The sequence below is a fragment of the Pipistrellus kuhlii genome, unplaced genomic scaffold (assembly GCF_014108245.1).
Source record: "Pipistrellus kuhlii isolate mPipKuh1 unplaced genomic scaffold, mPipKuh1.p scaffold_m20_p_2, whole genome shotgun sequence".
Classification (NCBI taxonomy): domain Eukaryota; kingdom Metazoa; phylum Chordata; class Mammalia; order Chiroptera; family Vespertilionidae; genus Pipistrellus; species Pipistrellus kuhlii.
The window spans coordinates 144,620,404-144,645,032 of NW_023425515.1; the positions used below are offsets into that span (position 1 = coordinate 144,620,404).

Sequence of the window (24,629 nt, forward strand, 5' to 3'; positions counted from 1 at the left end):
CCCATGCACTATGTCAGACTCTAGTGTGAATGGCAGGTTTGCATTTGTGGGCCAGTTTCATAATTGTACCAATTGCATTTATGACACCTTACTCCAGAAGGCAGTATATTGACCACGCAGAGCACAGAGAACTTGGGGAGGTGTAGAAAAGAAGGCTAAATTATTAAGTGCTATATTTATGCAAGTTTCTTGATCTGAAGGCCAGGGCTTTTTTTTCCTACCAATATGTCTAAAAGTAGGTATACTTAGCAGCAGTCTTGTTGGAATGAAACACACTTTTGAATCAATTTTATATGCCACCAAAAAATCTTTAATCACTAAGCTGGACACTAAAAGTAACATTACAAGATAAGAAAATAAACAGTATTCTAAGAAAGCAAACCCATGCCTCTCAAACACAAGTGTACATACCCAGTCTAGGAAAACATAATTGTGCCCACCACAGATGTAGGCCCCATCTCCAAGTAACAACATAAATTTGTTTTTTCACTTGCAAGATTAAAACCAATTCTTCAAATACATTCTGTCTTGGTTCTTTTGCATTTCATTCCTTGGCTACGAATCCAAAGCCCAACTTGTGGTAGGGAATTAAATAGGACTGGTGTAAATAAGCAAATTTAAGGAGATTTTAAGAGGATAAACTATTCTATTTGGAAGCAAGTCTGTAATGGTTGAAACTGCTGTGTCTGTCGGGGGGGAACACTCGCCTTAGGTCTGTGCAGAATGTTGTCAGCTGCTGTCCTCAAAGCTGCCACTATTCCGGCAAGAATACAAATGCATCGGGCTCATGGGATCGGACACATAGCCTGCAAGAGAAAAGAAGTTAAGCTGTCACTTGGCCTTTGAGTCCATCTCCCCATTATTCTTCACCAGCCTCACCCAGTGCCATGCACAGCTGCCAGGCATCTTCTCCTGGTTCGTGGAAATGGAGTCCAGACAAGGGTCGCTGGCAAACAGTTGTAAAGCCGTTGTAAAACAAAAGCAAATTTTAAAGTAAAAACAGAGAGCTGAGACCAGAGGAACATACAGGCTAGCTGTCTGCTTTGGATCCCAGCTGGCAAGGTGGCATGCTGAGTTTGGACTAAAGAAGGGTACAGTTCAGAAAGATGGTATGTCATGGTGGCTAAAAACATGGGCTTCCATGGCAGGCAAGTCTGGGTTTAAACAATGGCTTCCCTACTTACTGGTTCTGGGATGTTTGCCAACTTAACCTGTCTAAGTCTCCATGTCTTTGTCTGTAAATAGGAGAAACAGTAGTACTTACTCATAAGGTTGGTAAGGAATTTAAGTCAATCAGTACAGGGTCTGACACAGAGTGAGCACTGAAAAACTATGGCTAAAGCCCTAGCTGGTTTTGCTTAGTGGAAGGAGCGTCAGCCTGAAGGGTCCCATGTTTGATTCCAGTAGAGGGCACATGCCCAGGCTGTGGGCTTGATTCCCAGTGGGGGGTGTGCAAGAGGCAGCTGATCAGTGATGATCAGTGATTCTCTCTCATCATTGATGTTTCTATCTCTCTCTCACTCTACCTTTCTCTCTGATATCAATAAACATATATTAAAAAAAACAACAACACACAAACTATGGCTAAAACGGGAAGGTGGAGATGGCAGTAGGGATAAAGGAAAGAGCCATTCTCTGGAGTTGGTTGGCTCTGGTTTATTTTTTTCTACCTAAGAGCCCAATTTTTTAGAAAATTTTTAAAAAAATATATATGTTTTTATTGATTTCAAAGAGAAAGGGAGAGAGAAAGAGAGATATAGAAATATCAATGATGAGAGAATAATTGATTGCTTGCCTTCTGCATGCCCCCTACTGGGAATGGAGCCTGCAACCCAGGCATGTGCGCCGACCAGACCAGAATCAAACTGTGACCTCCTGGTTCATAGTTGATGCTCCACCATGAGCTAAACCAGCAGGGCTAAGAGCTCAATTTTTAAGTGCATGTTAATGCTTAGGTCTAATCCACTGGCATTTGATGCTGTTGGAAGCAATAGACCTGGGTGCGTCCAGAACATGAGCCAGTGGCTCAGGATCTGGCCTCTATGTTAGAGAACTCAGGGCAAGGCAGGAAAGCAGTTTTCTTTGCATTCCTAGAGAGGAAGCTATTCTTTGCTTTTGGGGAAAATGGGCACATTTGTCAATACCTATTGCTGTTTTCGCTCCCTTTTGATAGCAGAGTTTTCAGGACTCAGCCATCTACATTTGCATCAAGACTTCTAGCAATATGCAGCTGAATAGCCATTTTATTTTCATAAGAAAGATCTCTGTCAGAATCTCTTAGGCAGCACATAAACTCTCCTGTGTAGCTGCTGCTGCTGCTGCTACTGCAGACCGGCTTTCAGCGGGGCTGGCCCCGGCTGAGATGAGGGGAAACAGGACACATGCTCCTGAGTCCCCATTCTGGGTGGACTCAAATAAAATCGACACCCTAGAGCAAAAATATTCCTTTTGTCCAGCCTGAAACGGTGACTTCATTCAGGCACGGATAGATGCTTTAGTAAGGTCGTAATCCTTTTATTACTGTAATCAACCTGCTGATGTACCACAAGGGATTTTACTGCCCCGCAATGTTCCATGCCTCTCTCCCCACATCACTCCAATGGAAATCTGATTGTGAGCGCACATCCCTCCAGCGTGGGCAGGCTGTCCTTCAGGGAGGGGTAGCGAAACCAGCAGGGCATGGATGTTGCCGTTTATTACTGAAGCTGTCATTGCCAGAGTTGAAGGACAAATATGTTGCTCTTGGGTAGCCACTTAGCGTAAGGGGCACCCAAGTGAAATCTGACCACAGGCTTTAGGAAAAGACTGAACCATGTCTGCACATACTCTGTTGTTGCTTTAGAGTGAACTCTAGCCCTGTTCTTTGGGGTGTGGGGCTGAGGAGAAGAAACAGTTCATAAAATTGCTGTTAAACCACCATGGGTTTATGAAGTGGAAATGGAGGGCAATTAAAGGGTTCTTCCCTGCACAATTTGATAGTTATAGGGGAGGGCAGTAAATATATCTTCTTTGTCTACTGGGGCTCCCACTCCATCCAAACTTCTCATGTTTTCTTTTGCCCTTGGTACAGATAGGCATAGAAAAATGCAACTTTCGTGTTATTGCATCCCTTTGTCTTATTTCTCCATCTTGAGGAATCCTACTCCAAGTCTTATTCCTTTAAGAAACCGATTGTTGAATCAAAGAAATGCTTCATCTTGAAACTCTGTCACAAAAGGTAAGATTTCTGATTAAAGCGCCCATTTCTAGGGTGCCCTCTATTTTGTGGTTGTGCAATCCCATCTGTAGGGGTTTGAGAAAATGATATTATATCTATCAAACATGTAACACTCAGAGAACATCTCCCTTTACTGCACTGGCCAATTGTGTAGTAAAATGGATGGCAAAAAGCACTCAGTGTCATTCTGTGCATGTGTCGGGAGCAGAAGCACAGTGTTTCCTTCCTTGGGTGTGTTCCCACGTGGTTTGTCTACATCTACCCAGAATAATTCTCCCCTTTGTGTCTTAAAGCTTCCCAATGCCTGAAGTAGCGATGCTCTGCAAGTGAGGTGCGTTGGTGAGAACCCCAAAGCTGAGGGCTTCCCGGCTCGATTGCCATCTAAATCATAGCACTAGGAACACATCATCCAACTTATTCTTCCCCAGACCCAGTGCTTGGAATAGATCTGATCTCTTAACTGACATACTTTCTCCCCCCACACCCCCCAGTCCTCCATATTGTCAGAGGAAGTTCCCATGAATAAATGAGCCTGTTGTGCTAACATTCCAAATAATGTAGAGCTTTTCAGGCTTAGAGGTTGGGAAAAAGATGTCACAGGCCCAGGACATTCATATGGCAGCTGATGATAAGGGCAATTGTCCACCCTCTTGCATCAGGGGCCTGCACAGAACTGTGTTAACAATTTCAAAGAACTTTATTAATTTCTTTAAAAGCAGTCCTGTGCAAAATGGATCTCATCAGTGAGGCCCTTACTTCCTCTCCACCTTTTTGAGGAAATGGCTGAGTGTACCTTTTACCCTTGGGTGCTTGTTAAAGGGGAAGCACTCCCCCAGCATATGATATAAACTCATCTCTTGTATTTTCCTTCCCTCCCTACATCCCTGTGATGTGGGGCTTAGAGGCATGGGCTCAATAAAGCGGCAACACGGTGTGTTTGAAATGGCATGGGATGCAGGAAATGATTTTCCTAAGAAGAGTTGTACATTTTCCCATGTGCACACATATTCCCATATACTTGCACACACACTTTCACGTGTATGTACACACACACACACACACACTCTCACATATTATTAAACTCAAAGGTAAAAGTAGAATTATACAACTTCAAGATCAAACTTTGCACTTCTGTAATATTTTAAAAGCGACCTTCATTTCTAGTTATTACAAAATAGAAGTTTCCCACCTCATTATCCAAAAGATATCACCTTCCTGGGCAGTTTCCTTAATTAGTCTGAAGAATGTGTACACTTACCAAATTTGTCAACGGGTGAGAACTGGAGGTTTCTCTTCATCTCCTCCAAAGACAGGCCCTGAGGGGAACGTTGTCCAGCACTGGAAAATTCAAGGAGATGCACCATTTCACACTGTGAAAACCACGCTGGTGGTGTGCTAAGAACATTTTTATAAGACAGATTTTTTTTTTTTTTTTTACCAAATTCAGGGAAGGATTCAGAGTTACAGTGATCCCTCAATATACTGTACAAGATTTTGCTTCCCATGGTTGCAGTTACCCATGGTCAAACACAGTATAAAAATATTAAATGGAAAATTCCAGAAATAAACAATCCATGAATTTTAAATTGAATCACCCATTTGTCCAGCATAACTACTTATCCAAAAAATAAAACTTGAAGTAGAATTCTTCAATAATATAATATTTGCTACCCTCTCCTTAGGCACTTAGTAGCCATCTTGATTATTAGATCTACTATTACAGTAGCTCAGTACTTGTTTTACTTAAATATCCCCAAAGTGTAAGAGTAGTGTAAACGTTATCATAAGTATGTATACATAGTAGAAACACTTAGTATATGTAGGGTTTGGAACTATCTATGATTTCAGGCATCCATTGAGGATCTTGGAATGTATCTCCTATGGATAAGAGGGGAGGAGGCTGCTGTATGTGGAATAAATCAGATCTAGTGTGAGTCCTGGCTCCTTCAGGTAGGCTAGAATTCCCAGCTGTAACCTTGGGCATATCACCCTTTCTAACCCTCAGTTTATTTAGATGGGACAAGTACCTAAATAATTTTGAGGTTGTTTTAATAATTAAATATAACAAAAAGGAGCACTGAATCTAAAATTTGAGTTAATATGCTCTCAAGCCTTACTTTAAAGGAACTAATAACCACAACATCATTATCTTACTAATAACCGATATAAGTCAAATACATCCCAGAAGGTATTATTATTGTTATGGTTGCAATTAAAAGAGAGTGACAATAATATATGTCACATGCTTCCTATGTATTAATCATTTACATACATACTCTCATTTAATTTTTATTATTATTCTATCATTATCAAATAATTTATCTCCTTTTATAGGTTAGAAAACTGAGGATGGAGCAATTGAGAAACACAGGTTTAATAAATGGCTCATATAGAATTCAAACCCAAGATTTTATATTCCAAAGCATGTGTGCTGATCCACTATTCAAAAGGAAATTTCTTCCAGATTCCTGGTCCTCATTAATCCTTCTTTTCCCCACACTCCTCCTACTCTTTTATCATTTTGATTCATGGCATTGCCACCTTCCTACTTCTTCAGACTCAAAACCTAAAGTTATCAAAACCCTCACACTAATATTTCATCACATCGGTCAGTTACTTAGATATCTGTCTTGTATCCGTCTGTCTTATCCACATTTTAGCATCCTCAAATAAGTTGCACAGTTATCTCCAGGACTACCCTTACAATGTCCATGGCAGATGTCTTAATAGCCTCTTCCCAAGCCACTCCTCTCCATCTCAATTCCTGCCACTGCATCCTTCAGTTACTTAAGTCAACATTTTTGGAATCATCCTTGGTACCTTTCTTTTTTTCACATCTCCTACCTAATTTAAAACTTTTTAGCTCTGTCTCCAAAATGTAATCTTAATCTATCCATCTCTCTCTTCCCTCAAGGTCTAGGCCATATACTAGTAATCTCTCTCTTGTCTGGACCTCTGCAATTTGACTCCTAATTGATCTTCTTGCTTTAACTCCTGTCCCCTAAAAATCCATCTCTGTGCATTATCCAGAGTGACCTTTTCAAAATATACAACAGATTAAGCTATTCACCTACTGAAAAACTTCCATTGACTTCCCAGTTCATTTAGAATACAATGCAAATGCTTTGCCCTCATCCACAAGGCCTCTGCAGGTACGCCACTCCCCAGCTTGTGCTAAGCACTTCTTTGGGGCATTCTATCTGTCCCATCAACTCTCCTAGCTCCTTCCCAATCCAGAGCTTTTGCATTGACTCTGCTTGGAATGCTAGATGAACCCAAATCCAGTTTGGCTGGGCCCTTGTCCTGCTTTCACCCATGCCTGTGTCCTCTGCCATTCAGGCCTCAGTTGGAATGTCACCTCCTCAGAGAGGTCTTCTCTGGCCACCATTCCAAAGTGGTCATCCTCTGCCTATGGTCAATTTCCATCACATCAAATCAACTTATTTCTTTCTTTCAGAATTCCATAAAATTATCTTGCTTATTTATCCATTTATAATATTTACATACTGTCCATATTCTTTTACAAAATGAGGCTGGAAGCTTTCTCTATCTTGTCTCTCTATTTCCTGGTACACACTAAACACTCTGAACAGTGACTGGAACATAGAAGACACTAAAAAAAATTAGTTTTTGAATGATTCCATTAACTAATAGATTCCTAAGTGATGTCTTTCTCTCCAGTCACTCAATCGTCCCCTTCACAAGGTCTTCCTGTGATAAAAATCTTACCATGCACACACCTTCCCCCACTCTAGTTCTTCAGGCTGATGTTCAAATTCCTATGAAATCTAATCCTCCTTGTATTTTGTGTGTATTTTGCATTACACAGCACCTTCTCCCCCCACCCCACACACCTACCCGCCTCCCTTTCCCCAAGTTCAAGCCACACTAATGGACTTTGCAAACACTCCTGAATTTTCCCTCCTCCATGGCGATAGCTGAGCTGCTCCCATACTTGATTCTACCTGGTGATGCCTTTTTTATCCCCAACAGGGAGCAGCGTGGTGTTGTGGTAAGGAATGAGCATTCTGGTGCCAGACTCCTTGAATTTGAATTTTGACTCCATCACTTACTAGTTCTATTACCTTTGACAAATTCATTTAACTGCTCTATACCTCTGTGTAAGCCACTCTAAGATGGGAATACAAGACTTATAAGGTTAATCATGAGAATGAAAAGAGTTAATAAGATTGAAGTCCTTTGAACAGTGCTGGAATTTAGTAAGCACTCAATTAATGTTATCTATTGTACTTTGATTATTCATCAAGGTCTAACTCAAAGACAACATGTCCTCCACATCCTCTTGGAAGCCCCCAGTCTGAACCCCATTCCCTGGCACTTCACATTCCTTTCACAGTGCTTATCAGAGCCGGCCGTGGTGAAGAATGATCTACATGGGTGTGCTAGTGAACCCCACTAAACAGATACTCTTGAGGGGCAGAGGTCCTAGCTAAGATCTTTGGATCTCCCACAGGACTTAGCTGGTTCTTTGTAAATAGTTAAAATAATACAAGTATATTAAATAGCATTATTGACAAACGTTCACTTGGAGAAGTTAGAGTTCTCTGAATTTCCACAATTAATTAATTTGCATACAAATAACTCCATGTTTGGCCTCACTTTTTTCTTTTCTTTTTTTAAAGATTTTTAAAATTGATATTTAGAGAGAGAGTAAGGGAGGAGGGAGAGAAATATTGATGTAAGAGTAGAACATCGAAACATCAGTTGTCTATTTCCTCATGTCTCCTATCTCCTGCACACACCCTACTGAGGATTGAGCCTGAAACCTGGGCATGTGCCCTGACTGGGAGTTGAATCAGCAACCTCTCAGTGCACGGGACAACTGAGCCACACCAGCCAGGGTTGGCCTAACTTTTTAAAAATTTTTTAAAATATGTTTTTATTAATCTTTAGAGAAAAAGGAAGGGAGATAGATGGAGAGATACAAACACCAATGAGAGAGGAACATCATAAATCAGCTATCTCTTTCATGCACCTCTACTGAGGATTGAGCCTATAATCCAAGCATGTGCCCTGACTGGTGACCTTTTGGTTCCTGGGTTGACACTCAACTGCTAAGCCACACTGGCTGGGCTGGCCTCACTTTCTTAAGCTATAAAGGAAAGATGCTGTTTCTTAGAGGAAAGCAATGATTAAAAGGAAGAAGAAAAAGTATTGACTTAAAGTGGGACATGTTGTGATCTCAGTCCACATTAAGTGGCAAACCACGCTCAGTTCTGGGCAATAGAATGTCATTCAGGATATTTTTCAAAATAAAATATATTCTACTAATACCCATAGCCTCTTGAGCACCCTCATTCCTTTTAAGAAATGTGCTATGCACAGTAGTCTCAGCAACAACAAGATAATAGAGAATAAATATTTTATCATCAAAAAGGCTATCTGGTTTCCTATGAATAAAAAGCCCATCTTCAAGCTGCCTTATTTATTCAGTTGCTGAATGCAATTTGTGCCAGGGGACTTAACCTTCCTGCCCAAGAGATACCACATACTCTGGCTCTGGATGCTGTTACAGGATGACAGACAGATGGAAGCTAAGCATGCCCAAGTCAAACAAAGCAGGAGAAACCAGACTCTGATCAATGAAACTGGTTGTCCTCAACCCATGTGCATCCCGACCTCAGCAGAAGTTTCACAGAAACGCAGAGTTTAAACAGAAACGGAGGGCCCTCTCTTGGCTGAAGTTGTGGTCAGTGAAAATAAGCTTTTCCAGGGATGCAGCTGCTCCATGAATTCAATGAAAGTAAATGAGAAGTAATGGCAGGTAAGAAAGGCACTCAATTTTGCAGTGTTTCAATATTACTATTCAACTAGGTAGGCTTCGTTATGCTAAAAGGATACTGTATATCATATAGAGGCATATATGTGAATAATATATAATATTATATGGGTTATTTCATGTATACTTTTTGTGAGAATGAAATGAAATTTTCTCTCTCAAAGAGAATAATATGGTCTTTAGGTTACCTTTTGCATACTTTGGCATCATATTGATATATCTTATTTGAGTGCTAAAAATGTTTCAATCATTTTAGGCTAACCAGTTCATATAAGCTCTGTGATGTATTTGTAAAGATCAGCATAATCATCAGCCATTGTCTCCTGCAAAGTTGCACTAGGAAATGAATAATTTATCTAGAGTGAAGAACAGAACCTAAATTGAAAACATATTTCTTGCTTCTCAATCCATGCTATACAGCAGGCTGTCTGTTACTTAGGATAGTTCTCATGCAAATCCACATATGTGATTTGTACTTTTGTGTGTGCATGCCATTTAGGCCATGGCTTGTCAGCACAAACTAGCATGTTTGCAAATAGTCCCATGGTTTGTGAATAAACTTTGCACCCTAACCAAAGACAAGGAGGGTGTTCAAAACAAAATTGTGAGGCTATGTTGGCTGAAATGAATGCAGAGAAAATGATGCTCATGGCAAGCACATTAGGTAAAAAGTATCCAATGAGAAGTAAATGCAAATTCCAGAAGAGCTATGAAGTATGGAAAAAAATGCTAGAAGATAGAATATACCCCAAATTCTTTTAAATTCTTCAAAGCAGGAGTAAGGCAGAGTCTATAACCTAAATTAGTGGGTTAATATACATTGCAGACAAAACTCCAGAAAAAAAATAAATATTAAGACAGAGTTTTTCTGTACACTCAAACAAATGACTGATTATTAGATGCTATCATGGGTTTAGTAAGAATAAAGATGTCATGCTAGATTTGCTTTATTTCCTTTGGGTGGGAATACATTTAAAGGGGGAAATCCATAGGCTACAACTTGCACCTGGATTTCACAGACCCTGGACAGAGTTTCCACTGATTACTTTGTAACTAAGAAGGGGGGAGTTGTGCCAGGCCAACAAATGGTTAGACTGGACTGTCACTGGCTGACATGCAGTACTGGTACACACTCCAGGTAGGTGACATTACCCACAGGGTTAAGCTGAGCCTCGGACACTGGGTAAAGTTAAAACAAAATAGCCCATTTCCTAAAAATAGAATTGTCCAGACATAGATTGAGCTGTTCTAGAAGGGCGTACTTCCCATCCCTGGAAGAGTTCAAACCGTGTTTGAGCATCTGATGACCCTGGGTGCTGTAAGAAGGATGTATGTGGTCACCTGGATGACCTGACACCCCAGGTCCCTCTATCTCTTACATTCCGTGGTTCTTTAAAGGTTTCCATGAACCCTGTAGACTTGTGAAACCGGCTTTGATGCTTTGGAAAGACAGAGTGAGATTTCACAGTTTCGTCTTAGGCAGAAGATTTTTATCTTCCTTATCTTGAAGTGTCTGACATTTGGCCAGGTCTGAATGCCTGATTCCCACTCACATGTCACAGCACACCTGGCCACACATTACCACTACCGCTCACGTAGTGTTTGTAGTTTTTTGTGTATATGTATTCCATTTGACCTACAGGAAATGTAGAGTGATCATAGGTGATCATTCTGTCCTTAACTTCCTCCTGCAAATCAGATTGAAATCACAAAAACTAAAAAAAGAAGAAGGGAAAACACTGTAACTGAACTGTGCTATTTGGTTGAAAGAACGATCTCCTTTAATGCTCAGTTTCAAAGGAAGAACCACACCAGCGTCGAAGATGAAGCAAAAGAAAAGTGTGAGGAAGTCACTTTCACTTAAATCCACCATTAGAGGTTTAAATGGCATCCTAGGTACTAGAAAATCCAACTGCTTCACAAAGTGTTTTATATAAGATACATGTAGAATATTTATGTTTCAATGCCCGAGGGGTGGGGAAAAAAAACCCTAAAACATGATGATATCTATTAATCCAGAAAGGTATATTGTTAACCAAGGCCCAAGAGGAAGAAGGAAAATTCTGTTGGAAGAGACTCAGAGGACTTCTGGTGCCATCTCTCCAGAAGGTGGAAGCAGGCAGTACCACCGTGAGTCCTCATGGACCCATTTCAAACCTCAAAAGTGGCCAGTATTGTGTCTCCCAAATATAGACTGCCAAATGCTTTTGGCGTTGGAACGATGAATCATGATGTTGGCTGTGGGATTTCATGAAATCTCAGAATATTTGCTAGTGCCATGATGGCCTCTGACTGAATTGCATTCCAGGGAAGACTTTAGATGGGCATACAGTCCATTTTTATCACATTTGTCCAAGTGTGGTTTTTATCACATTTGTCCAAGCTAGGGACTTAGATTTGGTGAATTGCAGTGAATATATAAGTACAGTCCACATGACTTGAAAGCAAGAGGGAAATTACAGCAACCACATAAAAAGTAAAGACCTGGAGCATTAACTTCTATCAAAATGATATAATAATAATAATTCCTTAGATTTGCAGAGGGCTTTATAGCTCGCACATACTTTTCTATTGGTTAGCTTAAAACATTTTCACTTTATGAGGTAAAAAGGAGGTGTCTAGGAAGGCATTAATTTTACCTCCATTCTATGCAGGTGGAAAGTTAGGCTCAGAAAAGTTTGAATAATGTGCATAACAGAGGCAGAACAAGAATGTGAACAAATGATCTTTAAATTTCTAGTCCATTCTCTTTCTTCTAAAACACATTACATTTAAAAAAGAAATCTTTATCTTTAAGTATTACATATGTTTTCCTTTTACCCCCAATTAACCCTTTCTAGCCTGCCCTCACCTCCTGCCACAGGCCTTCACCACACTGTCTGTGACCAGGGGTTAAGCATAGATGGGTACAAGGTCTTTGCTTAATCTCTTCCCACTCACCCACCCACCCTTGCCTTCCCTTGAGATTGGACAGTCTGTTCCATGCTTTTATGTCTCTGGATCTTTTTTGTTCATCAGTTTATTTTGTTGAAATACACTACATTTAATCATAGCATATATACGTCAAACTACTGGTCTGTTACCATAAGGGAAGCTCACTGACTTAGTGACAAGTTAGAGTTTTGGGCCTTTTGCATATAAAGATGAACATTCAATTTCTCATAGAGAAATATTCCTCATCATATCAGAAAGCAGATCAGCTTTTTTGTGTGTGTTTTTCTAGATCTTATAAAACACTAGAGGCTCAGCACACAATTAAATCATGCACGGTTAGGGTCCCTAGGCCCAGCTGCAATCAGGACCATGTCTGCCACCCAGTGTCGCTCCTCCACCTCCGTGGTCCCTGACCCACGAAGTTCCTCGCTCACAGTCTCCCGCTCTGCAAGGCTCTTCGGACTCAGCCGCCCATGCCCCATCATGCTCCTCCGCCTCAGCCACCCTACGAAGCTCCCTGCTAATAGCCCCCACCTTGCGATGCTCCACCACCTTAGCCATCCCAGGAAGCTCCACACTCACAGCCCCTACCCTGCCATGCTCCACGATCGCCACGCCCACTTCGCAATGCTCTTCTGCCTCAGCCACCCAGGGAAGCTCCATGCTCACAGCCCCCTGCCCCGTGAGGCCCCTCAGTCTCCATGGCCGCGCCCCATCATGCTGTGAGAGCCTGGACTAGTCCTTTGGTCATTTGGCCCTCAGCTCCCTCCTCCTGCCACCATGTCTCTGGTGGCTGGGACCCACAGCTCCCCGCTCCCTCAGCTCCCTAGTCTGCTGTTTGGTTATCTGTCGGTTTTGGTCATAATGGCACCTGGCTTTTTATATATTAGGATGTTACTTTCCCCCTGTCCAACATCAGCTTGTCTGTTCCCCAGGCAGTGTTGCCAAAACATGAGATACTGCCTTTTAGAAAGTTCAGTGTGTGTGTGTGTGTTTGATCTTGGGTAAGCTTTCCTAAGCTGATCTCGCATGGATCCCTCCTCCTAAACACAGCCCTGGGCTATGTTGAACAGAAAACCATTAAGTTACCATATGATTAAAGACTTCAGGCAAATTCTTCCTTCACTCAAGTTGGTACAATTACCCATGGTTTGTATGCAGCTGAAAATGCCCCAGGCTACCTGTAACCTGGAAGATTTAGCCATTTGGACTTTGTATAAGGCAACATATCCAAGGCCTCACAGCCTTGTACATGTGCTGGGTGGTTTGTTGTTTCCTTTGACCATCTGTCATAATGATGTTACCTACATGAGAATATTAACACGAGGATCAATGCAATGCTCCCTATCCCCTTCCTTCCCCCTCCTCACAAGAAATATATCAAAGTTAGGAGTCATTTCTCTCACTCAAAAGGAAACATATACAAGTAACATCTAACCAGAATTTCAGTTCTTTTGACACTAATATCTACATGACTAATACAAAGAAAGGTGGAGGAAACAGCCCTCTGAGATCCCTAATAAAGGTGTTTACACAAGGAAAATAAATTCCTTGTCATAGAAAAGGCTACTAGAGTCATCTGACTGTTCCCTTTGGCATTCAGCTGAAAATAAATAGATCTATTTAAAACAGATCTGTCAGAGGGATAAATGTCTTCTGAGGCTTTGCAATGTTTTTCTGTGCAGCACACCTTTTCTCTGGCCTAAAGAGACTCCATTAGAAATGGGATCACCTTTGGCCTAACTTTGAAATAGTCCAGTCAGACTCCTATGAATAAGCATTTGTTAATTTATCAGCTAAGCTCAATATGTTTATTTATTCATGATTTCATTCTGGCTGTTTTCAAAACATTTTGTTTTTGTCAATATTCCCTACTTGATAATGTCCTAAATTAAAACAAATTTATTGCTCTCATTACAGTGAATGGGCAATGGCCAAAGTATTTAATGGGGTCAGAGTTCAGTACAAAATATCTCTTTCAGGAAAATCAAACCCATCAGCTTTCGTTCAATGGCAAATGTCCCCAGGCTATAAAAGGACTAAAAGACTTGGCAATGGGTCATGGCTGTATTTGAGCCATTAGGCAAACATCCAAGGTCTCAGCTCCCCCATTTTTAAAGGAAAAAGCAATTAGGCAAAGAATTATGAATAAAAAAAAAATGCAGTGAGAATTGAAAATGTGTGTTAATTCCTTGATGGCTCATAAATTATTAATATGCTCAACAGTAGCGTAACACCACCACATTTCTCAAGTTACCTATAGTTTAAGCAGGTACAAATGAATCAATTGTAGGATCCAGCATAAGATGCACTTCGCATGCCTTAGTGCTAAAACTGAGGAACATGCTTTAAATATAGCAAGATCTTTCTTAACCTTTACCTTTTGTACTCATCATCCAAAAAAGGGAAAGCATTTACAATTTTAGAGCTCTGAGATCTTGGTAGCAGGATGGTCATAAAATCCACTCCTCACTCCCTCATTTTTCGACATCTCACTTTACCAAGAAGCCTTGTGAAGTGAAATCACTTATCTGGGTTCATATATCAAGGTTACAGTGAAGTCAGGAGTATAACTTAGAGTCCTGAACTTCTAGTCTTCTTTGAGGGCTTTTATTCTTATTTGTAAGGGGAGAAAAGAAACAAGAATCTGCTGTGTATCTGCTAAGTGCCTTACAAACTTTATTACATTGGCTCCCCTGACAACCCATTTTACATGTGAAGGAAACCAGGGTCTGAGAGTTTACGTCCTGTCCAGGGTCACGCAGCTGTAATTCAAACTTGGCCAAGCAGCATCCAAATCTCCTGCTTTCCCCACTTACCTCTGTTGACTCTAAAAATGATTTCTAAATTTACCTCTATAACATCATCTGTCTTTCTTTCTCCAATGTTTATCAAGCACAATGCCAGGTGCTATGCTAAGTGCTAAGGGTACAGATATGAGCGTGATGGGCATGGATTCCACTCTCTGGGGTAGATAGTGATGTAAACATGTACAGATCGATTTCAATGCCTGGGAACATGATACCTGCTCCAAGAGGTACCTTCCCACACATAGGAAAAGGACAAACAAGAGTCCCCAGGGAAAAGAGTTTCTGGGAACAGGGGTAGGCATAGAGGTATGTGTAAAGACCTAGGAAATCAAGTAGCTCTCCAGCTGAAATACAACCATCTTTCTCTGAGCACCTCTTTATTTTCCCACATAAGATGTTCCTTGCTTGTTTTGTACATTCCTTATCCCAACCTTGGGATCTGCCATTTCTTCAAAACACTGTTTCCTTTGGGTGGAGAATTTAGAAATCACAATCTAGGTGCTTGGTGTGCTCTTTGCCATTTGAAATGTTACTGTTCCCAGGCCTTCTCATCAAGTAGGCAAAGCTGGACAACATGCATGGATATATGGACATGGATTCCACTCTCTAGGGTAGATAGTGATGTAAACATGTACAGATCGATTTCAATGTCTGGGAACATGATACCTGCTCTAAGAGGTACTTTCCCACACATAGGAAAAGGACAAGCAAGAGTCCCCAGGGAAAAGGGTTCCTGGGGACAGGGGTAGGCTTAGAGGTATGTGTAAAGACCTAGGAAATCGAGTAGCATGGATATACATGCATGTGTAAACATTTTTAGATCTCTGGCTGCTCTCAAATTATAAATCCATACCCATAACTCCAATTCCAATTAACATCACAGGGTCCATTTCGATTTTCTCCCTTTTCATATTTATACTGCTCTTCTCTGATGGTGAGAAACCTGGTTCCCACACTCCTTAATACATTTACTTATTTAATCAATGTCTCTGAATTTACAAATCATCCATTGCTGTCACAACTCCATTCCCTCAACACACACACAAACACGGATATCTCCTTTATCCCACCTGGGCTCCAACATCCCATACCCATTGTTTCCAATATGTGGATGCCCTCCTTACCCCTTTGTGTTCTAACACTCTTCTTTGGTCTATTCCTCATTTGTTTGCCCTCCTCATTTCTCTTGGGCTCCAGAACTCAGCACTGAGTGATGTTTCTCATTCTATTCAGGTTCTGTGCTGAGCCTGGATTCTAAAACATTGGATGGGCATCCCCAAGCCCATGTGGACACCCTTTCCTCCTCCAGTTCTGGCTCAACATGTCATGCCATGTAGCTGCCACCCACCATCCTCACCATCCTCCTGGATAGTCTCTGCATCTGCCTCAGAGTCAGATATCCTGCTCTGTCCCCCGTGGGGGAGCTGTCTTTGCCCAGTCCTGTCTGATGGCTTGTGAACTAAACCGTTTAGGAATGGAAGAGAAGGAAAGAGAGAAGAGCAATAAGGATGAACTTTAAAAATGTTAATCAGTCCTATCTGGTTTGGCTCAGTGGATAGAATGACTGCCTGTAGACTAAAGGGTCCTGGGTTCTATTCGGGACAAGGCACGTACCTTGGTTGCAGGTGCCTCCCTGGTCCAGGCCCTGATGAGGGCTCCTGCAGGGAAGCAACCAATTGATGTGATTCTTTCACATGGATGTTTCTCTCTGTCTCTCCCTCTCTCTTCCACTCTCTCTAAGAATCAATGGGAAAAAATATCATCAGATGCTTATTAACAACAACAAAAATGTTAATCACAACATGTTATGTCCCTGCTCACAATCCCTGTGACCAGTCAACATGTATAGAACAATATCCCAATGCTTTGTCTGGGTTGGTAAAGCAATTGTGATCTGGCTCTTACTTGTCTACCTGGGACTTTATTCTGTATCACTTTGACCCTGCCTCCTCCTCTCTGTTCACCTTCTATTTCTTCTCCTCTATTTCTTCTCTTTGTTCCTGCCATGTGAACTATACATTTTTTTTTTAGTTCTCCTGAATGCTTTTTTTCCCATGATCTTCTTTGTTTTTTTTATTCTACCCACCTCACCTAAGCTTATCTTTTAGTCACTGTTTATCCCACCAAGCTGTTTGCCTTATCTGATAGCATTTATCACCATCTCAGTTTTCTTATATATTTATTCATCATTTGTCAGCTGTGTAGGCAGATACAGTATTGTTTATAGACTTGACCTACTTGGAAAGTCACCTGCAGAGGTTTCTATACACCATCATTGTTTCCTGTGTCTTTATTCTTAAAGGAGGGCAGAGGGAGTTAGTGTTCCTTTGACAATTCGAAGGCATGTTCTTCTAAGTTTGCAAAATGAGATTAAGCCTGGGTTACCCATAGCAGTGGCTTATTTATTAACATACCCCTTATTTACTTTTCTTTCTTCTTTTTCCTTCCCTATGCTTCTTGAACTCATGTCCCAAAAAAGCAGTTTACGCTCAAATCCTTGTGTCATGGTATTTTTGGAGGAACTCCAATTAAGATGGCCTTCCTCTCCTGACTAAAATGTCAGTTGCATAACAGCTGGAATTTGTCTATCTTGTTTATTAATGTGCCTTGATTCCTAGTGCCTTAAATAAATTATTGTATTAAATAAACTATTGAATAAATGAATGATGAAACTTTCTTCATGTTTATCTTTGTTTATTTACATGTAATTTATTGGTCAAACTCCTTCCATTTCTTTTGTTTTGTCTGTTTTTGTAATCTTCACACAAGGACTTTTTTTCCATTTATTTTTTAGAGAGAATAGAAAGGAGAAGAAAGGGAGGAGGAGAGAGAGAAACATCAATGTGAAGGAGACACATCGATTGGTTGCCTTCTGCATGCACCTCAACCGCCAGGAATAGAGCCTGCAACCAGGTATATGCGCTTGATCAAGAATCAAACCTGAGACCCTTTGGTGTGTGGACCAACGTTCTAACCACTGAACAACTGGCTAGAGCAACCGCTTTCCATTTCTTTGGCCACTCTCAGGGACAAACTGTATTCCCCTGACTATTGCATGCATTAGACAGTGATCTCTGCAGAAGTCTCCCAGTTCCTATTGCCTGTCCAGCCCATATCACCTTCCACATCATTGCCAGGAAAATCTGAGAATGATTCTCTGTGATAGCCTTCAGCATCCATTCAGTGGTTCTCTGTGCAGTCTTACAGATATGAAAGTGAAACCCAGCACTGGGGAAAAAGTCTCTATTCAAACTTCACCTCTCTTGTGACAGAGTGATGGCCCTATAAAAAAGGAGAAGCAACTACAGTGCTCTCAGTGCTGACCTAACGACTGCTCTCATCATTGGCACCAAACTTGTCTCATGATGTATATTCATCTGATCCACAACTGGGCTCTGGATTGTTCATGGGGAGGGATCCTTATCAGTCCTTGTGTCCTCTGGGACCTCACACAGCCCCTGGCACTGACTAGTCAGAATAAATGTGTTGACTCTTGGAAGGTAGCCTTTATATTTTTCCATGGGGACATGAGTTTCCAAAGTGCAGTTTTAGAGCTATGTGATTTGGAAAGAATGGATGTTTTATGCTTCTAGAGCAGGGGTCAGAACAATTTTCCAGTAAAGGGTCAGACAGTGAATATTTTAAGCTTTGCAGATCATATGGTCTCTGTTGTAAGTATTCATCTCTGCTGTTGTAGCACAAAAGCAGACATAGACAATGTGCAGACAAATGAGTGAGGCTGTATTCCACTAAAATAAAATAAAAAATAGAAAGCAGGGTGGGAGTTGGACTTGGCCCATGGGCCATAGTTTATCAACCTTTTCTGTAGAGCAACAGGTAAACCCAATATGGGATTCTCCCCTAAGGGGCCTTCCACGTTGGGGACAAACAATTCTAGCTTAATGGAAGTAGAGTCGCTACTCACCTTTCAATTAGTTTTCCCTAAAAGTTGAATAATAAAGACCAAAATGAATGTGCTAATAGCAAAGGAAAAAAATACATAGTTTACATTTATTTAATGTTTACTGTATATCAGACATGCACAAATTGTACTCTTACATAATCCTTACTGCAACACTATATATTCTCATTTTCATCCTATAGATGAGATATTTGAAGCTTGGAGAGCCCAACTCACTTGCCCAAGGTAACATGGCTTATCCATGGTAGAACTGAATTAGAAGTCAGATCTATCTGAGCCCCAAGCTTTTAACCACTACTTTATAATAATGGCCACTGTGTGGGTACATAAATGAAAATTAAAAGTCCAATTTTATTGATTAAAAATAAAAGCAGCAACTAGATAGGCACCTATAAAGGAGTACATATTCGTTTCTCCTTTCGATTTGATGAAAGTTCAAAGTCCATCTTTGATGATGTTACATCTCTAGGCTCCATTGTGTGAATTCAGATCCCTGCAAGAAATTCCATGTTCCTTTGTTCTTTATGACAGGCCAGTCTGGATGGGAAGGTTGAAAACTCCCTAAACTCTTTGAACATGCAGAACATTGATCTTCACAAACCATTTGAAAAGCCCTAAGGAGGTTACAAATTACAAGCAATGTTTGTTGTACTGTTACAAGTGCATGTATGCCAAACCTCTGGGACCTTTTGCCTCATCACACACCACCAAAGCTTTCCCCTCCTCCTCTGTGTATTCTTTGCTGTCAGACCCAGCAAAATAGTATTATGTTGCTAAGGTGCCTTGTTCTCATGGAGAAACTCTTCTCCTGCCAGTGAAGGGCTGGGGGATACATTCCTACACCACTCAGTTGTGACATGCTGTGTGCTTCTTTGAATCTTGGGGCCAGGCAGGGGTGGGTATTTCCTGCTGAGCAGGCTAGTGCTCCTGCTTCTCTGTTGGCAGGAACATGACTGGGCTCAGTAAGAAGTGCTCTGAGCCTCCCCACTGCTGGACCTCTGTGGTCAGTTTTGTTTTGGTATTTATTAAGCTTTTATATGTGGCACACCAGACTGCACATTCCTTCAGAATGGGAGCTATGCTTTGTTATTGATCTCTGTAGCCCTGGCATTTGAGGCCTGGCACAGGATATGTTCTCCATAGATTTAAATAATGAATTTGGTAGAACTGAAGTCCTGGTCATTTCTCCAGCTTCCTCTCTCAGCCCCGGTCCCTGGGCAGTTTTGCCAAGTAGTTAGGAGCACAAGATCTGAGTCAGACAGAGTCAGGTTTCCAGTACTGGCACCTGCCCAGCCTACTTGTAGCTTTTGACCAAGTTACTTAACTTTCCTGTGCCTCATTTTCCCTTTCTGTACAGTGGGGAATAGTAATAGTACCTATCACATATGTAGGATTTTTGGGTGGAATATGCAATGATGTACATGAAAATGATGTGAAAGAATCCCAAGACATATTGCTCTCATTCTCATTACCATTTCTGCCTAAAGCATTCTTCCTTTTTCTTTTTCCATTGAATAATTAATGCATTTTGTAGGCTTCCTTCTTCCCAACACTTGGTTAGCTGCCCTGTTTAGTATGTTCTTGATTGCATAGTTGATCACTGCTTTGTTTTCTTACTGTCTCTCCCCAGTGCTCAGCCCACAGCCCATCCTAAACAAAATAATTATTAAATAATTGAGTGAGAGGAAAGTAGGTTAAAGAGCATTCCTCTCAGTGCCACCATTCCTCTCAGTGCCATGAAAGCAGCCTAATCCTGTCACTACTTGCTCAGTTCCCACAGGGGCAGCATCTGGACCTCAGTAAATGCCCAGGTCCTCCCCATGGCCTGCAGCTCCTTCATGATCTGCCCCACGCCCATGGCTTCTCTTCTTTACCTCCTATTCCCCTCCCCGAGGGTCACTGAGTTCCTTCTGGTCTCCCTGGATTTTCCCCTGAGTTCACAGACTCCATCTCGCCTTGGGAAATCTGTGTTCACTGTTCCCACAAACTGGACTGTTCTCCCCCAGGGGCCTGTGGTTTTCTCTTTCACTGTGTTTACATCTTTGTTTAAATGTTACTTCTGGGAGAGGCCTTTTCTGACCATGTTGTTTAAAATTGCAAATCACATCTCTTTCTGAGCTCCTGTACCCCACACCCTTGCTTTAATATGCTGCATAATTTACTTTAAAAAAGTCTATCATGCTTCTCCTCCACTAGAACAATAGTTCTGTGAGGGGAGAGATTATTTGTGCATTTTCTGCTGAATGACAGAGCCTTGAAGTGTAAGACCTGGATAAGCATTTGCTAAATAAATGAATTTATTAAATTAAAGAATGCCCATAGCTTCCAGACGGAGGTCAAGGACAAAAGGGGGGTGGAGGCATGAGTGCGGTAGGGTGGAAGATTGGAATGGGAGGTTGAGGACAAATATGTGATACCTTAATCAAAATGGGAAATTTTTTATGAGCTTCTTTCTAGAGAGATTGTGGCTTTTTGATAATGAATTGTCTTGTACAATTTTTGAATAGGAATGGCTTTGTGGAGGCCCCTCAGTGAGTCACCAGTTAGTCCTACCACAGGTCTGGCCACAGCCAGTGGGACCGGGCAGCAGCCCTGGCATCCACACAGCACCAGGTGTAGAGGCTTTGCCCCTTCTGTAGGAAGAGCCAGACATTGTTGATCATCGCTTTGTTTACTTGCTGACTCCTGCAGTGCTCAGCCCACAGCCCATGTTAAATAAAATACCTATTCAATAATTGAATGAGAGGAAGGTCCACAGGGACCTCCCCTCTGCAGGTTCCCATAACCAGCTGAAGGGGCAGAGATCAGGCTGCTAACATACCCAACAGGCTCTTCCAAGTGCTTCCAAGTACTATCCAGGGACAATTTCTACATAGTTACTGTGTGTTTTAAAGATGTTTTAAAGAGAAGAATCCACTGGAGCTTCTGTGGACACTGCAGCAAAAATTACTTGATTGTAATTGTGGCTTGGCCACAGTGGGCTCTTGCCATCTGTCAAACTTCTGCAAAAACCCTTCTCTAGTGGAAGCAAGAATTCCAAATTCACCCATGCCTTTGGAGTCATGACTTGAGAGAAATGCCTTGTCCTCTTAGATGCATAACCCAAAGAATATAGCAAGCCGCAAGTATGGCTTGTTTTTAATCACAATTCTGTAATACTTGTCTTTACAAAGCCATATGCTTCACAGCAGTATCAGTTAGGATAATGTCCATAAAAGTATTTTTTTAAAATAATAGGTGTTGGAATATCTATTTCACATATACATTTAACATTTAATCTTCCCAGCATGTGAAATGGGTATTATGACCATGCATTATTGTTATTATGAAGAAATCCAAGGGCACAAAGGTCAGGTGATTTGCCTGAGTGAGGAGAAGGACTGGAGCCCACAAGGGCTCATTGTTTCTTGCTCTGCAGTGTCCCTGTGCTAAAGAAAGCCCTGTGATCTGCTGGAGTGAAGGAGACACATGGGGCTCTTCCCTCTCTTTGGGAATTTGTATTTTTCAATCTCCAGTGAACAACTGGACTTGATGTTAGAAATTCGTGCTGCTGGTCATGAACCTCTTGAAGCTTTGTATCATGCAGTGCTGGGTTTTATGTGTTCCCAGTCTAATCTTGAATTCCCTTTACAGGCAAAGTTTCCACTGAGTTCAGGAGCTAAGGTAAGAAGACAACACATTTGAACCTGTAAAAACACCAGTTTAAATCCAGATTTTAACCACACTATTGAGATTCCAATATTATTTGAATACTGTATTTGAATAAAATAAATATGTTATTCTTGAATTACCTCCTTAGACATTTCTCTCTCTGACTCTGTCTGTCTCTCTAACACACACACACACACACACACACACACACACACACACACACCTACTTTAGGGACAAAAAAAGAATAAACCACTTACAATTTTGGAACATGAAGGAAAAAGACAGAAAGACAGATTTCCCTCGTTTTCATGCTACTCTTAAAATGTATAATATCCTCAGGAGAAATCCTTCCATACTGTGTTGTGAGAATTAGTCATGCAACCCCAACTACAAATATCCCCCAGCACCACTCTGGAAGTGTACTCCTTGGCCTCCCTTTTAATGTAAGACACCCAGCTGAAAGGAAGCCGTGTCTGGGGAACGGGGAATCAGAGCTGCTGTGGGTTCCCATAGGAACGCTGGGAGCACGTTTCTTCTATTTATGTGCTTTTACAGCAGCTGCCTCCTTTGGATTCTGGCTGTTAGCAAGTGCAAGCAGCAGCTCCAAGCACAGAACTGCCCTAAATGTCTCTCTTTGAAGCCCTTGAGTCTACAGCCTTCTATTTGTGTCTGGCCTCGATTCATCCTGGGCCTGAATGCTTCACCTGCTTTAAGTTTCCAATACAGCTACACTAGATTAAAAAAAAGAAGAAGAAGAAAGAATAAAAAAAGAACAACCCTTGGTCAGTAACTCTCAGCAGGAGAGTCAGGGAGGGAGAAGGGTAGGAGCTGAGGCAGATGGTAATTACTTTCTGCCGCCTATGTTTGGAAGGATCTTGATGTATCTCTCTCACCTGGATGTTTGGCTCTGTCTGGAACCCAGGTACCGGTTTGGAAGGTTAACAACAGGTGGATGCGGACTTATACTCACTCTGGTCTTTGGAGTAGTTATGATTCATAGCAGAAATGGCATTATGTATGGAGGAGCACAGGTTTTGAAAGAAACTTTTACTAACCCTCAAGGATCTAAACACTTGATATTTAAATAGAAATACATAGAATCCTTCACTCACTTCTGTATTCATTCATTCACTCATTTATTATTTGATCTTGTCCCCCTCATATAAAATGTATCATGTTTTGCTGAAATGGCCTATTTACCAACTCTGTGTGTCCATCTGATCACTATATCCCGCCCCCACCCCAAGGCTGAAATACAGTGAGAGTCCTTATCAAGGATTTGCTAATCCAAAGAAGGAAGAAAAAAAGAAAAAAAAAGAGAAAAAGAAAAAGAAAAAGGCTTTATGGAACTAGCATTTAATATTATCTGTATCTATATCTCTGCAGAATATCTAGCTCTATATGTATTTGCTTGTGGGTATAATAATGTAGAAATTTATTATATTAGAACAGTGATTTTCAACCAGTGTGCCACAAGAATTTTTAAAACTTGTAGTACCTGACTATTTATTAAGGGGCACTGACCTCTTTTTCCCTTAGATTGTCAAATAAAAAAATAACAACAGCCAACACAACAATGGCCATCTGGTGTGAATAAATCAAAATTATACATTTTTGTCAGATTGCAAAAATATGTAATTTTTGGTGTACAGCAAAATTTTGGTAATTAGTGTATGTGTGCCATGAGATGAAAAAGATTGAAAATTGCTGTAGTAAAACAAGTATTTCATTGAGCAGTATAACTCTGGGCCAAATTTTCTTTTAAGTGATTTACATAGTTTATTTCATTTAATCCTTACAATAATCCTAAAATCAGTACTATTACTTCCCCATTTTATAAATGAGGAAGTAAATACAAAGAGGTTAATTAGCTTGGCTAACATCACACGTAAGACATGGCAGGTCCAGAATATGAACTCAGCAAATCCACCTGGGAGAGTATACACCTCACCAGTACTATGCACAGCCTCCCTGTCTATCATAATTTCAGCCTTTGCACATCCCTGTGCTGAGAGAGAAAGGACATTTTATTAAAATGTTCTGAAGTTGAAGCTTGGGGTTGAGCTGTCACCTAAAGGAAAAATACCTATAAGAACACTGTCAATCCAGGGAACCGAGAACAAAGAGAAACTATAATAGATCTGTGCTCTGATAGGCAGGATCCTGATACCACCCGGGACCACTGGAGACTATTCAAGGTCTCTCTTTCCCTCTGCTCCCATGTCACTACCCTTCATAACTGAGCAAATTAAAACCTCATACATCTCAAGAAGATTCAGTGCCATATGAAACTT

At 41.1% G+C, this 24,629-nt stretch overlaps 1 protein-coding gene across 1 annotated transcript in view; it reads right to left on the reverse strand.

Moving 5' to 3' along the window:
- Window positions 1-270: 270 nt before the first annotated feature.
- Window positions 271-24,629, reverse strand: part of LOC118723395 (serine/threonine-protein kinase TNNI3K) — a 287,655-nt gene continuing 263,296 nt past the window's right edge. Inside the window, exons 24-25 of the mRNA XM_036445648.2 lie at window positions 4,476-4,555; window positions 271-806 (exon numbers count right to left, since the gene is read on the reverse strand). Coding sequence (XP_036301541.1) covers window positions 730-806; window positions 4,476-4,555 — 157 coding nt within the window. The 3' untranslated portion in view covers window positions 271-729. The remainder of the gene's footprint in view (window positions 807-4,475; window positions 4,556-24,629) is intronic.